At 38.3% G+C, this 14,397-nt stretch overlaps 2 protein-coding genes across 6 annotated transcripts; both read right to left on the reverse strand.

Moving 5' to 3' along the window:
* Positions 1 to 501: 501 nt before the first annotated feature.
* Positions 502 to 6,788, reverse strand: LOC116693142 (interferon regulatory factor 2). Of its 3 annotated transcripts, none has more exons than XM_032521888.1 (7): positions 6,560 to 6,649; positions 6,322 to 6,461; positions 2,731 to 2,910; positions 2,465 to 2,626; positions 2,322 to 2,374; positions 2,032 to 2,122; positions 502 to 1,923 (listed from the first exon to the last, which is right to left on the reverse strand). In XM_032521888.1, the coding sequence occupies exons 2-7, from the start codon at positions 6,428 to 6,430 to the stop codon at positions 1,805 to 1,807; spliced, it is 714 nt and encodes a 237-aa protein (XP_032377779.1). In that variant the 5' UTR covers positions 6,431 to 6,461; positions 6,560 to 6,649; the 3' UTR covers positions 502 to 1,804. The 3 variants fall into 3 exon arrangements, with proteins under 3 accessions (XP_032377779.1, XP_032377768.1, XP_032377759.1); XM_032521877.1 differs by having other exon boundaries at positions 503 to 1,923; positions 2,483 to 2,626; positions 6,362 to 6,461; positions 6,560 to 6,788; XM_032521868.1 differs by having other exon boundaries at positions 504 to 1,923; positions 6,362 to 6,461; positions 6,560 to 6,786.
* Positions 6,789 to 8,093: 1,305 nt separating this feature from the next.
* LOC116693368 (uncharacterized) lies at positions 8,094 to 14,329 on the reverse strand. 3 transcript variants are annotated; one of them, XR_004332908.1, is made up of 11 exons: positions 14,115 to 14,329; positions 13,961 to 14,025; positions 13,763 to 13,871; positions 12,778 to 12,926; positions 12,508 to 12,648; positions 12,193 to 12,354; positions 11,131 to 11,224; positions 10,909 to 10,987; positions 10,275 to 10,348; positions 9,131 to 10,187; positions 8,094 to 9,098 (listed from the first exon to the last, which is right to left on the reverse strand). XR_004332908.1 is itself a non-coding variant. In XM_032522304.1 (11 exons), the coding sequence occupies exons 1-11, from the start codon at positions 14,126 to 14,128 to the stop codon at positions 9,182 to 9,184; spliced, it is 1,839 nt and encodes a 612-aa protein (XP_032378195.1). In that variant the 5' UTR covers positions 14,129 to 14,329; the 3' UTR covers positions 8,094 to 9,181. The 3 variants fall into 3 exon arrangements, 2 of the variants coding, with proteins under 2 accessions (XP_032378195.1, XP_032378187.1); XM_032522304.1 differs by having other exon boundaries at positions 8,094 to 9,511; positions 9,566 to 10,187; XM_032522296.1 differs by having other exon boundaries at positions 8,094 to 10,187; positions 12,193 to 12,352; positions 12,506 to 12,648.
* Between the last annotated feature and the right edge of the window lie 68 nt (positions 14,330 to 14,397).

A 14,397-nucleotide genomic window follows, 5' to 3' on the forward strand; every position in this document is an offset into this window, starting at 1 on the left:
TTGTTTTCTAACCTTCGCTCGTTTTGTTAAATGATGGAACATCTGACCTCCATGACACCTGAGAAGTTAGGAGGGGAAATGTCTCTTTGGTGCAACAGCTAACAACTCCTAGACATCTGAAACATGGCCAAGGGCCTGAACCAGACAGTTTCTTTGTAGAGGGTCAAAAGCCAAAGGGTTGGGAACCGCTGGTTTAATAATGACAACGTGTTAGGAATATTATAATCTTATGTGAAAAAGTAGTAACGGCCAAATAAATATAGTTTATACATATAGTTTAAGTACAAAATGTCCCTCTGAAATATAGTGGATTCAAAGTAGAAAACATGATAAAGAAATACTACGAAATAATATTACAGCACTTAACAGTACTCAGTACAGTAAGAACCTAAAAATTGTACTTAAAGGTCCCATGACATGGTGCTTTTTGGATGGTTTTATTTAGGCCTTTTAGGGGATTTAATGACAAATGTCAGGTCTTTTTTTATGAGACAATAAATCATGCTGAGAAAAAAAGAGCACATTTGTTTTCATAATTACAAATTACAGGCAAGTGGGCCACTTTCAAGGCCAGATGTGAAGACAGTGACACTTCAGAGTGACAGAGTCCTAATTAGTGTTATTGTTTCCACCTGTGCTAATTGTCTAGAACAAGATGTCTACCATGATAAAAGCCTGTAAAGTGACCAAGCACAAATAACTAGTGTGACAATCTATATTCCAGTTATGATCAATAAAGTAAGGATATTGTTATATGTTACTGCAGCTTTTAATCACACTAAACGATTAGATTTTGGTATACACTAACGTTAAAGAACTTGGAAATGTGAGCTATATTTTTACTTTTATTAGTACTACGTCTGTTTACAGTCACAGGGTGAGTCTTACAACATATGTATTTATAGTGAAGCCCTCACAACAAATTACTTTTTAAAATGTATTTCTTAAAATATTAAAATGCACCTATCTTTGAATGTCAATAAACAATAAAGGCATATTATTGGTTGGCTTTTTAAAATTCATCACATCAATTCTGTTGAGAATTATTATACAGCAGCGTAATAATGACGGTGGGTCACTGACTGCCAAATTTAATAAATCCACTGCTGGTTATAGGTTTTATTGAATGATAAACAGCCACCTTCTGAAGCTAACGCATTCCATTCATACAGTATTTAAAATTACAAAACAGGTTGTACAATATCATACAAAACAAAGTGCACCATGTTCTGCCTCAAACAATGAAAATATACAACTTGAGTATCTCTGTGAGAAGTCTTAAAAATTGGTAAAACTAAAAGTATAGAAACTGCATATATAGGACAAAAAAGATACATGTTGATTACAGCTTACTGTGTAGTGCTGTGGACTTTTAAACTCAACACAAACAAACACAAGCCAAACTGTAATGCCTGTGTGTTCTGCACTTCCTTTACTGTATGTTGGCTAAACATCCAGTAAAACCCAGAGAAACAGCAGAGCAATAACCGATCCTGCGCTAAAGCGAAATGAGATCTGTTTTCACTGAGCTTGGTGTCATGTCAGTAAGTTTGAGGCACTGAACCATAGTGAAGTGATGATGACAGAGGTAAAGCTTGGCTTGGAACAGGATCTTCATCTCAGCATGCTCAGCAGAGAGGATGACCGCCCGACCGTTCCCCCTCTCTTGTTTCCCCTTTTTCAGTGGTCAGCTCAGCAGACAGACAGCGGGAGGAAATCAGCTGAAAGTTAGCAAGAAAGCCTGAGGGAAGAACAGCTGTGTGTGTAACACAAAGAGCATGAGGATGAGCCGTTCAGTACACAGCTACGGCATCAGTGTTTGCTGATGTGTGGACCAATCGGAAAGCTCCTTGATGTAGTTTGGACCAAACAGATCACTGTAGTTCTCTGTGTGCAGAGAATATTGGTTATCATCACCAGCACCTGAGGAGCACAAAACCACTATTTAATCTATTAATCTATCTATTTAACCCTTCTCACAATAATATATACATTATATATATATATATATATATATATAAAGTGTTGTACATTGCCAGTGGTCCCACAGTGTGTGTGTTCTCCATCCTCTCTGCTCCCCAGTCAGGTTCCAGACGTCAGTGTTGCTTAAGTGGTCCATCAACTACACGAGACAAAATATCAACAGTCAGTCAGTTATCAAGAGCACTGCCTACAGAACCCAAACTGCATCCCAGAAACATGCTACTGATCTCTAAACGGTTAAATCAAATAGGATGCAGTTTCATCTGGGAACTTTTCCTTCTTTCTGCCAGTGTGAGACTCTCTATGACAGGATAAACCACACATAAAAGTTGTGATACCTTAAATACAGCCTCATTTTGTTCCTGGTCCTCTGGTTTGGCCTCCCACATACCTGAACAACAATAAATAGCATCATTACTTCTTAGTCTTTTAGACAACAGACAGAAAAACAAAAAAAATGCTTTGACAACAGCCGTCTCACCATGCGTTTGGGCGTCACCAAATATGTCCTCTGCATGGGTCTCCACCTTCTCTGGTGTGGCTGAAATGGGTCTTGTTGTTGTGGGTTGCCAAGCATGTGTTGTGTGTGTATCATCAACTAAACCCGCCTGTCTTTCTCGAGGCCTGCTTATCAACCTCAGCCCTGAGGGAGGGGGGGGCATGAAAGCAATGTCACATTCAATCTGACTGAGAATAGAGAAGAATTCAGAATATGTTTGATAAATACATGTTCAAGGCATGTCTTACCTCTCCTGCGTCTGTGTGTTTGTGTGCTGGGCATCATCCTGTAGACTCTGTAGGCATTGCTGCCTCTCTTCCTGCTGTGCTCCCGCAGCTCACAGATGTCAGACAGAGAATTCAAGGCACAGCGGAAATTTGCCTTCCATGTCTTGGGATCTGGCTTGTCTTTGCCTGGATGGTACCGTCCTGAAGAAGTGAACAAGTGTACAGACAAGCATTGCTTTATGTGTGAAAGACACTTTTTTATCGGGTTTCACACAAGAGGACAGCAGACAAAAAGTCATTTCTCTCTTTCTCACATATTAATATTCAACAAAACAAGAAAAAAACACACACACACACACACACAATCCCCACACATTTTCACTCAGAAGCAAACATATGAGCACACATAAATGTGAACATACACGCTTCCATCCACCCCACACACACACAGCTGTCAGTAGTGCTAGCCAACAGCATGGGGAATGATCATGCAATGTGTTAAAAACAAATTGAAAATCAGTGGATCAGTGTTCCCCCCCTGTTCAAAGACAGAAAGATGCTCTAGTTGTGTTAGTTGACAAATCAGCCTACCTGAAGAAGCAAATCAGAGTTCAAACCAGAAGTAAGTTTAAATACTGAATACATTTTTCCAGGATGTAATTAAAAAAGTAACTTCCTGTAGCAACAGGCTAACAAGTGAGGAATAACTGCAAGTTTCAAGTGTGTTTCACCTCTGACCACAGACAGCATCACTGGTACATACTGTAGCTGTGGTTGGGTGTTTTATTACTATTATGATTATCATTTTTTTTCAATGGAGCCATGGTCAAAATGGCAGCATACAGATACGGTGTTTCAAACAATATACATGCAAACATTAAAAACACATTAAATAAAACACACAGTATCAACTCACAGATTCATATGCATAAAAAGACAGAGAGGAGGAAACGGATCTACATGTAAGGAAGCATTTACAAATTCCAACGGAATTAACTTCCAAACCCTTCACTACATTTGTGAATGCTGTAATTGGATCAGCTTGTCAAGCTTCAAATCTGTCTGGAAGTGTTTAGAGGCTGCAGGGGCAGGGATGTGGTCAGAAGTGAACTATGTTGCACCTGTAACCACACAGTGATGTCATGGTGTCCTAGAGTACACTGTTGGATCACTGCAGCAAGGTGAGAAGTTCAACCACTAGGGGATTTTCCATGCATGTTATAGGAAAATCTTGGTAAATTTAAACCGGTTGTATTTAGGGGTGTATTGCCCATAAATGTGGCCACCATTGTAGAGATATGGGGAAGCAAGGACTTGCGCACAACTATCTTCAAACAGCACTGTAACAACTGTGCTGTTGCTTCCATCTATCATCCAGTGTGTGACTCCATCCAGTGTGTTTAGTTCTCATATTTAGCACCATGGTGTGATTTGGATCTCAGCCAGTCCTCTGAATTTAATATCTAGCCTCAATAATGAAATCACTGGAGCTTATAAAGATCGACTATGGATCGTTCAACAAGGACAAGGCAGACAAGGGCGAGCGCAGGTAGCAGCAGCTCTATTACACACATGCTCCACTCTCCCACTGCCAGTACAACTTGACGAGCCTTTACAAATTTTGTGTCAGTTTCCTCAGGCTTAGTTCGTGGTTGAATTCTCTAATCTGTGTACTATATTATTAATACTTTTTTATTGTTTTCTTGAATATTGAGCTGAATTTTAGGACATACAACACTCTGTACAGTGTGCTCTTTTACATATTCAAATGATGAATATGTCTTTTCTAGATCTTGTGAGAAGCTGTCCTGTTGTACTTTGACAGCAATATGATCACCCACAACAGTCATAACAACTGAACTGGAGCTTTCCCATGATGTGATGTGCAGCTACAATCACAAAGCGTGACTTTCCCAAGATTGGACAATGTGTGTGTGTGTGTGGTGTGTGTGTGTGTGTGTGTGTGTGTGTGTGTGTGTGTGTGTGTGTGTGTGTGTGTGGTGTGTGTGTGTGTGTGTAATCAGAACGTACATGAGAAGGGATTACAAACAGAGCAAAACTATGAGATTTTGAAGAGGATTATCAAATTATTATTATTTTTATTGTACTATATCATACAAATTATAACTATAATTTAGTGTACATGTTTCATAGATTCTGGACACAAAGTATTCCACACATTTTTTAATGTTGTGGAATTACTATAAGCAGGTAGTCAGTAATTTGACACAGATAATTAAAAGGTAAAAAAAAATCAAATGTAGTCAATTGCGAGTTTCACTTGTCTTGAGATTTGAATCGTGCATGTATAAATGTAAATACAAATATAGGCAGCAACAGGTTGGAAAGGTTTTTAAAATGCAATGTTTGCACACACACAAAAAAAACACATGAATCAATTTTTGGAGAGCTTTTTTGTCAAACTGATAGCAAAAAATATATATATTTGAGAGTTAAACAAATTATTTTGAGAGAGATTTTACATTTTGAGAGAAACACTTTTTCGAGAGAATTTTTTCACACTGATAGCAAAAAATATATATATGAGAGTTTAAAAAGTATTTTTTTGCTATTGGTATGAAAACTTTTTCTCTCAAATATTTTTTTTCTCTCATAAAATGTTTTTTGCTTTCAATGTGATAATTCTTTCTCTCAAACTTTTTTTTCTTCTCTCAGATCTTTTTTTTTTCTCACATGTAATAAAGAAACAATTCTAGCTCCATAAAAGTGCCCCAAAAAGATTGGTTTTAGGTTTAGGATGACCTTATTCATGAGAAAAGTCCAAAGTCCACATGTCATTTCTTGAATATGTTTTGGAATTAAAGCAAAGTTTCTAAATGTTATCTAGAGTTAAAATGTGTCTGCAACATTTAGCCATTTTAACAGCATTTTGGAAATTATTTCAACCATCCCGATAAGATTAACCTGCAAGCCTGTTTTACTGCTTAGTAGAAGTCTTTCCAGTGAAGAGTAGACATGATTGAATGGTTTTCAGTCCACATATTTCTAGATTTACCTCATTCATACCATCATCCCAGTTTCTAGCTAAGTGAACATACTTGGAAAAAGATGACTGATTGATATATGTGTTTTTTTTGTGCATGTGTGCAAACACTGCACCTTAAAAACCTTTCCAACCTGATGCCTATCTTTGTATTTACATTTTTGCTATTGGTATGAATACTTTTTTTTTTTCTTGCATGTAATAAAGAAACAATTCTAGCTCCATACACTCTATTCTTCATTGAAAGATCCCTGGCCAGAATCAGGGACGTTGTGACAGTAAAAAGCTAATGACAAATACAAAGTGAGGCAAGAGTTAAAGAAAAGTGACTGAACTTCCTGTTTAAAACGTGAACACATTGCAGTGAAAGAGTCAAATACATTTAGCATTGATTAATAAATTATATATGTGTTGACATTATGAAAATGTTCTCATATAAGATTGTTGTGGTTTTCCTCAATTATTGCTCTTTATCAAAGCATCAGCTTGCAAGTGTAAATGTAGGACTGTAACAGTAGGTATCAGGCAAAATGCCTTGATTGATAGAAAATTAGCTATCAATACAAAAGATAATAAGAAATAATCTGAATGGACTATAGGGGACCAACCATGCAGCTGGAACAACTTGTTTTGGTGTGGGGTTCCTACCAGTGTGCATGGCCCAACTCCTGAAGAGTGTAGCATCTCGGTCAATACTCCATCCATGACGAGCGGCATGTTTCCATGGGATTTGAAAGATCCGTGCTGGCTGTAGAAGAAAAAAACAGTGAATACATTGTTGTCAATAGCAGAACCTTTGGTGTGTGCATGCGTTAGTGGGATGTGGTGGAGATGGAGGGGGTCTACCTGGTCCAGCCAGCTAACTCCTGGATACCTCCCAGACTGAATCTGCTCCTCCAGCCATGGCCTCAGCCTCAGCCGGCCTGGTTGTTGCATTCTGCAGTCCGAGGTTCAGGGGGAGACGTGTCACCGGCCACGCAGGAGTTTCAAGAGTAACAGAAAATCTCTCAGGAGCTCAGATTTAATCACAGGTCACTCCGTGGCACCCTTCCTCCCCCACTGGATTCTTCCAATTGAAGATCTTAAAGTTATGACAATCACTCTCCTCCTCCAATAGCCTTCCTCCAATTACAGGAAATACTGTATGTTGTTCTTTTCATGACAAGTGGAATGTGATGGAGTGGAACGTTGTTGGTCCTTGTAAAGGTTTTAACATGCTTCTCTTGAAATTCTACCTACTGAGCTGTGGATTCACAGTTGACAACTGTCCAAACTGACTTGGTGGGTTTAAGTCAGTGCTAAAAAAAAGGATGGGACAATGTGGGTTTTCATGGTTCCACATGAAATTACTGTGGCAGCAGTGACGATGTGTAGCTTATTCATGTGAGACCACCAGGTGGAAACAGAGATCATACTCTTATCAGCAAGAATGCCCTTTTAAACTTGCGTGCCTCCTATTAACACTGTTCACAACCATGTTTTTTGAACATGCAGTTTGACACAATACACAGTGCACAGTTACCTTATCAAATGAGCATTGCAAATGAATATGCACTCTGTGCTATGGTATATTATTTGTTCACAACTCACCCTGTATGACTGTCAACACTACAGCCACTGTAAGATACTGTCTTCATTTTAGACACCCTGTAACAGTATTACATCATTCTCATGGTAAAAGTATACATGAGAATATTCTATAAAATGACACATTGCTTATAATTCTAAATTATGAAATCAATTGATCAATTCACAATGTCATCTTATTCTAAAATTGTTTAATCATACTAAAAGGATATATTCAAACATATAACGCATTGCATGTGAATGCAAATAAATTATATAATATAATCTTTTCATATATAGATTATAATATTACACAGTTTTAAGTTAATACTCATGTTTATATTAACAGAATATCTTTAGTGGTCATGTCAATTTATCTTTACTTTCCACCAACTGACAACTCACATACCTAACTCTAAAAAGACCCACCTCTCTGCCCGCCCCATTAAATGACTCTGCCATTGTTGACACTTTACCCAGTTTCAACTGCACATTTGTCAGTAGTCTTTACGCAATCTTTCAGGAGTTCTGCCCACCAAAGATGTTAAGTTTGTTGACGTTACTTGGCGTTTTTCTGTTATAGTGACACAATAAAGGAACAAGTTTAAACTCCTACTTAGGGGCCATTTATCCAAATCATTAAAAAAAAAACGTCTTCTCACTCTATCTAGCAATTAGCTGTTAGTTTTTGTGTTGTTTGCGGATATATCTAAGATGTCTTCTGTCATAACAATGTAATTGAAGTGGATGTTGTTTGTTTTTACATTAAAACATTAAAAACTCAGCCGGATAGTCCATTTGAAGCAAACACAACTCAAGAAATAAACAACTTTATTTGAAATATTTTCTAGAAAAGAAATTCCCAGAATACTGCCATTTCTTTGCATATAGTGAAATGAGTTCCTTTGAGTGCACGTCTTTGCTGCTACTGTTCAAATGTGACATGTGTTTCTGTGGAAGCGGCTCGGCAGTTCCAGAGAAGAGCTATGAGGAAGTAATTTCACAACCCTGAATTGCACCAGTTCATTATGTTGCTGAATTGTGGACACTTGGTCAGTTCACATGTAATTTTCCTTAAAAGGCCATTTTTCTTGTGATAACTCCCCTGAAGACTGAAATAATCTATAACATGAATAGTAATGACTCTTCTGTTAAATCATATTTCACTGAATGGTTGGACATGATTTCAAGCTTTATACAACATTTGTATTGTATTACACAACATTCATATTTCCTATGGGAAAAAACAAATGACCTTAGTTTAATATAATAAGTGAGATATGAATATGGGAGCTGACTGCAGCTTTTTTGTTCAAGCATTTGTAGCAAGCACACTTCTAAAACTCAAGCAAGTGCATTCTAGCCTGGAAACCAGATGAATCTGTGAGCTCATGTTTCATGTGCTCTAACGCATTTGCGAATTAGTCTGGCAATGCCAAGCTACGTAAGTGCACTCTGTTTATGATAGACATTTTACATTAATGTTTTTATGTACAAACTTAATGGATGTTTCGCATCAAAAGCAGTCATACAGTTGCAAAGTATCCATGACCATGAGAGCTATTAAAACAGTCATGTCACAGTTAAGAAAACAATGTCAACGCAAAGTCCATTTATTAACTGTTCTGAAGCTTTCGGTCATGATTACCTAATCTTCTTCGGAAGATATCCATGACAACAGGGCAAACTGAAAAGATCAAGAACAGCTTCTAAATGGCTCTTAAGGTAAGATTGTTTGCTGCTGTTTCCAAGTTTAATTGACTTTTAAGCCTGAGTCATGTTACAGTGTAAACACCGTTCACAGCCACATCCTGTTCTCTCCCTCTCTTGTCTTCCAAATTTCTCAACAATGTTTCTCAATAATTTAAAGAAGCAGAAATTGCACATAATAAAACGTCAGAACTACACACTATGATAGCCGCTGTCTGTGATTAGTGGCATAGACTGGTGAGCAGGGATCAAAGAGAGGAACTCAGAGAGACACTGGCCACCCTGGACATTGTTAATAAAGCCTGGGACAACTGGGCTTAAGAAGCTTTGAGGCAGCTTGGTGAAGGATTCCTCGGGGTATCTGTTCCAACGTTCCTCTTTCTTAAGAAACTTCTCCTCTGAAAACAAAGTATCAGGCTGCTCCACCAGATTCTGAAATGCCTGGTAGCCGTCATCCACTGGAGGAAAGCTGTGTGAGCCTGCAGAGGCAATGCCGTAGCAGGGGTTTTCATCACAAATAATTGCCCCTTCAGTTTTTCCATGTAGTTTTGTCGCACCACAGGCAGCCTCATCGAAGCTCTCCAACCTGCCCTCGACTCTGGACACAGGATCACATACCGCAATTGTGTTGGTGCCACTAGAGACGGAGGACAAACTGGAATCTTCTGCATATGAAAATCCCCCAGAATTGGCATTGCTTTGCTGATATGACATGTCTGTTGGCATTGGAGATAAAACCACAGGTGGAAAATTAACACGCGGACAAGCTGGTGCGTGCTGGTCCACACAGGTCACGTCACCCACAATAGGATGGTATGGAGAGTCACAAAGCATTTCAGCGTGCGTCTGAAACTCAGAGCTGTCCGTCAGATTCTGATGTGGGCCGCTGGGAATGAGGATGGAGTAGGTTTTATTTTCAAAGCCAGATGATCCAAAACTCATGTCATCAGCTCTGACACCACAAGGATTGTAGGAAGAGGAGAGCAAACCACTGTCTTGGTTTAATTCTGTAAATGGATTGGTGATTAAATGTGATATTGGGCTGATGTTGGGGAGGGCTTTAAGAAGGGCTTCCCGAATAGAGGCTTTAACGTTACAAGGTTCTGTATTAGCATAACTGAAACCAGAAGAGCCAGTACTGATTCCACTGCTTTGCTGAAGGCTCCCACTGCTAGTGTCTCCCAGGGACCCCTTCGACCTAAATACCGACAAATGGGTTACTTTAACTGCCAACAAAATTACATAGAAATCCTGTAACTACATGTAGTAGTACAGCCACACAAACCATGATTTGCTGTCATCTGGAACAAGGGGCTCAACACAGACAGACGAGATGATGGGTGGCACAGGCTTCAAGACCTGCAACAAGGAGGATAAAAAAATTTGAAACATTTCGAGTAAAGGCGTCAACTGTTATTTTCCAATAGATTTTACAACTATTTATTAAACATATTAATTATTGTTTTCAAATCAACATGTTTGTGAACGTATCTGGTGAAGTTTAAAGTTAAAATGATTATGATGGTATTCCTGGTTGGTAAGTTGACACCTATGGTTAATGGTGGTAACCGCAATTGCTTGTTAGTAATTCATTATCGCCTGTTGTGCAGCAGCTATGTCACAAACTCAACAGGACGAACTGGTGTATCTGTACATAATGCAGCCAAACAAACTTGCTTTGTTTTAATAAAAGTAAGTTGGTAATAAATGCATCTGCAACCTTATTTTATAGGACACATAGTTTTTTTTTAAATAAAATGTTAGTGATGCTGGATTACATGCTGTATTGTGAATCCTGTGAAACACTCATGCATGTTAAGGCAATTGGAATCTACTATATAGAGAAGGATTTACAGAATGTAAATGCATTGAATGACTATTGCTGAAAAATGCCAAATAAGTATCACCAGGCGACTCACCTCTTCCTTGCCTGGATGCATAATAAGAAGTTTAGGATTTGGACATTTGGCAACTGTGTCCCTCCATTTTGTGTTGAGCCTAAAATCAATTGCACAGATAAATCAACAACAGATACACACATGACACATAAACACAACACAGGAGTTACATTATTTGGGGGGAAAGCCTTTCATATGATTCACTAACAGAGAAACGACACAAAAAACATCTGCATGACTTACTTTACATAACAGCTATTTACAGCCGCGCTGAGGATGATTGCAGCAAAACTGAGGCTAATGATGATAGCCAAGGCCAGGACAGTGGAGGACATGGCTGTAAAGTAACATGTATAAAGTAAGTTTGAAAATTACTCCATTTTTGAATATATTACATGCAGTAGAGAGATAAACTAGAGAGAAGTGCATGATGTATGCTTGTAGATCTGCACCTGGCTAGTGTAATGTGTAACAGTTCAGTTCCGCTGAAAGAAGACTTAGACTTTACAGTGACTTGGGTGAACAGGAAAATGGTAGAGCATAACACCATAATATGTTCACTGGCTATTAGAGAATGTGGGTGGAGAGGGAGGTCCCTAAAGGACATTTTATGCTTCTGCGGGGGTACGCTGTTGATTCAACGCAGAAGCATAAAACGGCGTCAAGGGTGAAGCAATGGGTGTGCCTGTAATAGTGGAGCAACACAGAGAGAAAGACGAGAGAGGGAGAAGATAGATCCATGACAAAACACTGCATGGCAGTTATAACTATAAAACTGTTGTGATCCTTATCTGCAACCTTTGTCTTAAAGGGATATTTTGCAAATTTTCAACCAACTTTGTACAGATCTCCCTACTCATCAGCCAGCAAAAATCCGCCACATGAAGCAAAACCTGCAAGAGTGTTTTCAAAAACTGCACCATTTGGCACTAATATGGAAGTTTGGGAACAGGAAGTGGGCTCATACTGTTCCCTGTATTGAGAAAACCGAGGCTTTAAGAACTCAGATAAAATGGTAAAACTAGGCAGTGCTGATCAAATATAAACCAAGATTCTGTTACTTTTCTACCTTTTGAGAGAAAGGGAATATCACAGCTTCTTTTCTCAGCTTTCTCTGGTCATGTACCACCAGTTAAAAAAAAAATTGCTTACACTCCCAGTTTAAGGAAAGACGCTCTTTTCAGCGTACCTCACAGTCTGTGAAAGCCCACATCAGTGAGTTAGGTGTGGTGTGCCACAACAACTAAATCAATGTAGCAACACAGATAAAGATCAGTTGCTGTGTGGTTGCATAGCATAACTTACGGGTTGTGAATTCCCACTCTTCGCTACTGTCACTGACGTGTTCACTCAAGTCTATGTGGCTTTTCACGCTGACCACATATGTCGTACTTGGTTCCAAGTCTTGACCAAGTATTTCATATCGACTAAATTCGTCAGGAGTTGGTTTGACAAGAGCAGACACCTGGTATGGAGAAACAAGAATTATTAAAAAGATGGCTTGGCAATCATTTCCTTTCTAAAGAAGGAAGCTGACACACGTAAATGCCCATGACTAAATCATCTCTACGGAATGTTGTCTTTTAGTGTTATAAAGTGCATTTGGCATTGCTCTTACGGTTTTTGCTCCTCCTTTTTTATGGTAAGTCACATTAGCAGTCAAGTTATCTCTTAAACTTTTCTTCACGTTCTTCTTCCACTTGACATGAAAATTCCCATTAGATTCATTCACTGAGACAATTGTTGGGGTTTTGGGCTTTACTGTAGAAGAACAGAGATAAGAGAAGTAAGGGGATTGTTTCCTAACTTCCATCCAGTTGTACATCCATTCACTGTTATTCTGGATCTGGATCAGATCAATAGACTTATATTTAAAAGAAGTCAACTTACTGCTGTCTCTGATGTTGATGGTTTTGGTCTCCATGATATCGTCTCCTTTCCAAACTTTGGCTAAAAAAGACTCCCCTATAACAAGTATCTCATTGTGGACAGAGCAACACTGTGCGGTGTGACACTGTGTAAAATTGCTATGCTTCTCCCTGTGGAATACAAGATAACATGCATCATGCTCTAAATATTTTAAATACATTTTAGTTGATTTTATAGACAATTTAATACTAAGGTATTTATGATTAATAAAACACTAAACAACCATTTGTCGTAGTACATTTCTTTGATGTTTTGTTTGGTTCAATTTTGATATTTCTGAAATAAATTTCCTCATTCATTGAAGGTTGATGTTTGATTTTGCGGTTTCACAATATTTTTTAGTGTAGCCTACCGTCATGTGCTTTTCATTTTGTTTTCTGTTTTTTTGGCCTTTTTCAGTTGTACTACAGTATTGATGGGCAAATGCCTACAGTAATACAGTATACAGACATTCAGTATTGTATTACTTGCACAACTTGCAGTGTACAAGATATTCACTGTACAAGTTATGATATACTAAGGCCTGCTGTAAGTTTTCATTGCAAAACGTGTTTACTATATAAAATACTGTAAACATTTTTTTCTGTAACTACATGCCTTTGACACTGTGTTGTCAATGTTTTGAGGTAATGTCTAATGAATGCTCTGTAGTGTTTAGTTATTGACTGGCTGTGTGTATGATCTGAAAGCATTGAGTAGGTGTTTTGGAAACATAGTTTGGGAAAAAACTATAGGCTAATATAATTTAAATTTATAGGCTTACATAATATGAAATCGAGTCAGTTGATTGTTTTCCAATATTATATGAAAACAATCAACTGACTCGATCATTGGAGTGAAATCAGCCAAAACTAAGCTCATAAATATACAATTTTACCAATTTACTGGTTCTGCGGTAAACCATAGGCTATGTAAAATAAGTAAAACAATAAAAACAACACGTTACCCATCTCCACTGGTGCTCAGGAAAGTCAACTTGTATTCAGAGCAGTTTTGCGCTTCAAAGTGGCAAAACACCAGTGAGTCATAGTCGTTCGTACAGTCAAGATTTTGGCCTGAAACGCATATTACACAAAGATTAATCGTGAGAAAGAGTTAATGCATATATATATAAAAAAGCTGTATACGTGTCCACTTTACGTACCATAAAGACCTGTTGAAATAGTCACCAAAATAAGAAGGACTAAGGATATCCTATCGCGAACTGGCCTGAAAGCAAACAGCAGATTTTCTTTAGGCCATTTAATGCGACGTATTTGATCATCTAAGGAACAAAAACACTTTCCAAGACTCTTTACCACTTTAACTCCATGCTTAAACGATGTATTCTTCTTATCCTTTGAAAACAATCCAGTTCATCAGGTCCGAACCATTTCGTGGGAAAGTGAACGTTTAGTTGGCTGCGTGCCTTGTCTCACAGTCTTCCTGAAATGGAAAGCGGTTACTGGATATGTTGCGCCACCAATTCAGGGGAGGTGTGTCCTACTCCCATTTCCTCAAAGAGTAGAAGAAAAAAATCACAAGTCCTACTGTTAAAGAACCAACCAAATAAGACTACCCAAATACTGTAGCCTATATATA

The sequence above is a fragment of the Etheostoma spectabile genome, chromosome 1 (genome assembly GCF_008692095.1).
Source record: "Etheostoma spectabile isolate EspeVRDwgs_2016 chromosome 1, UIUC_Espe_1.0, whole genome shotgun sequence".
Lineage (NCBI taxonomy): Eukaryota > Metazoa > Chordata > Actinopteri > Perciformes > Percidae > Etheostoma > Etheostoma spectabile.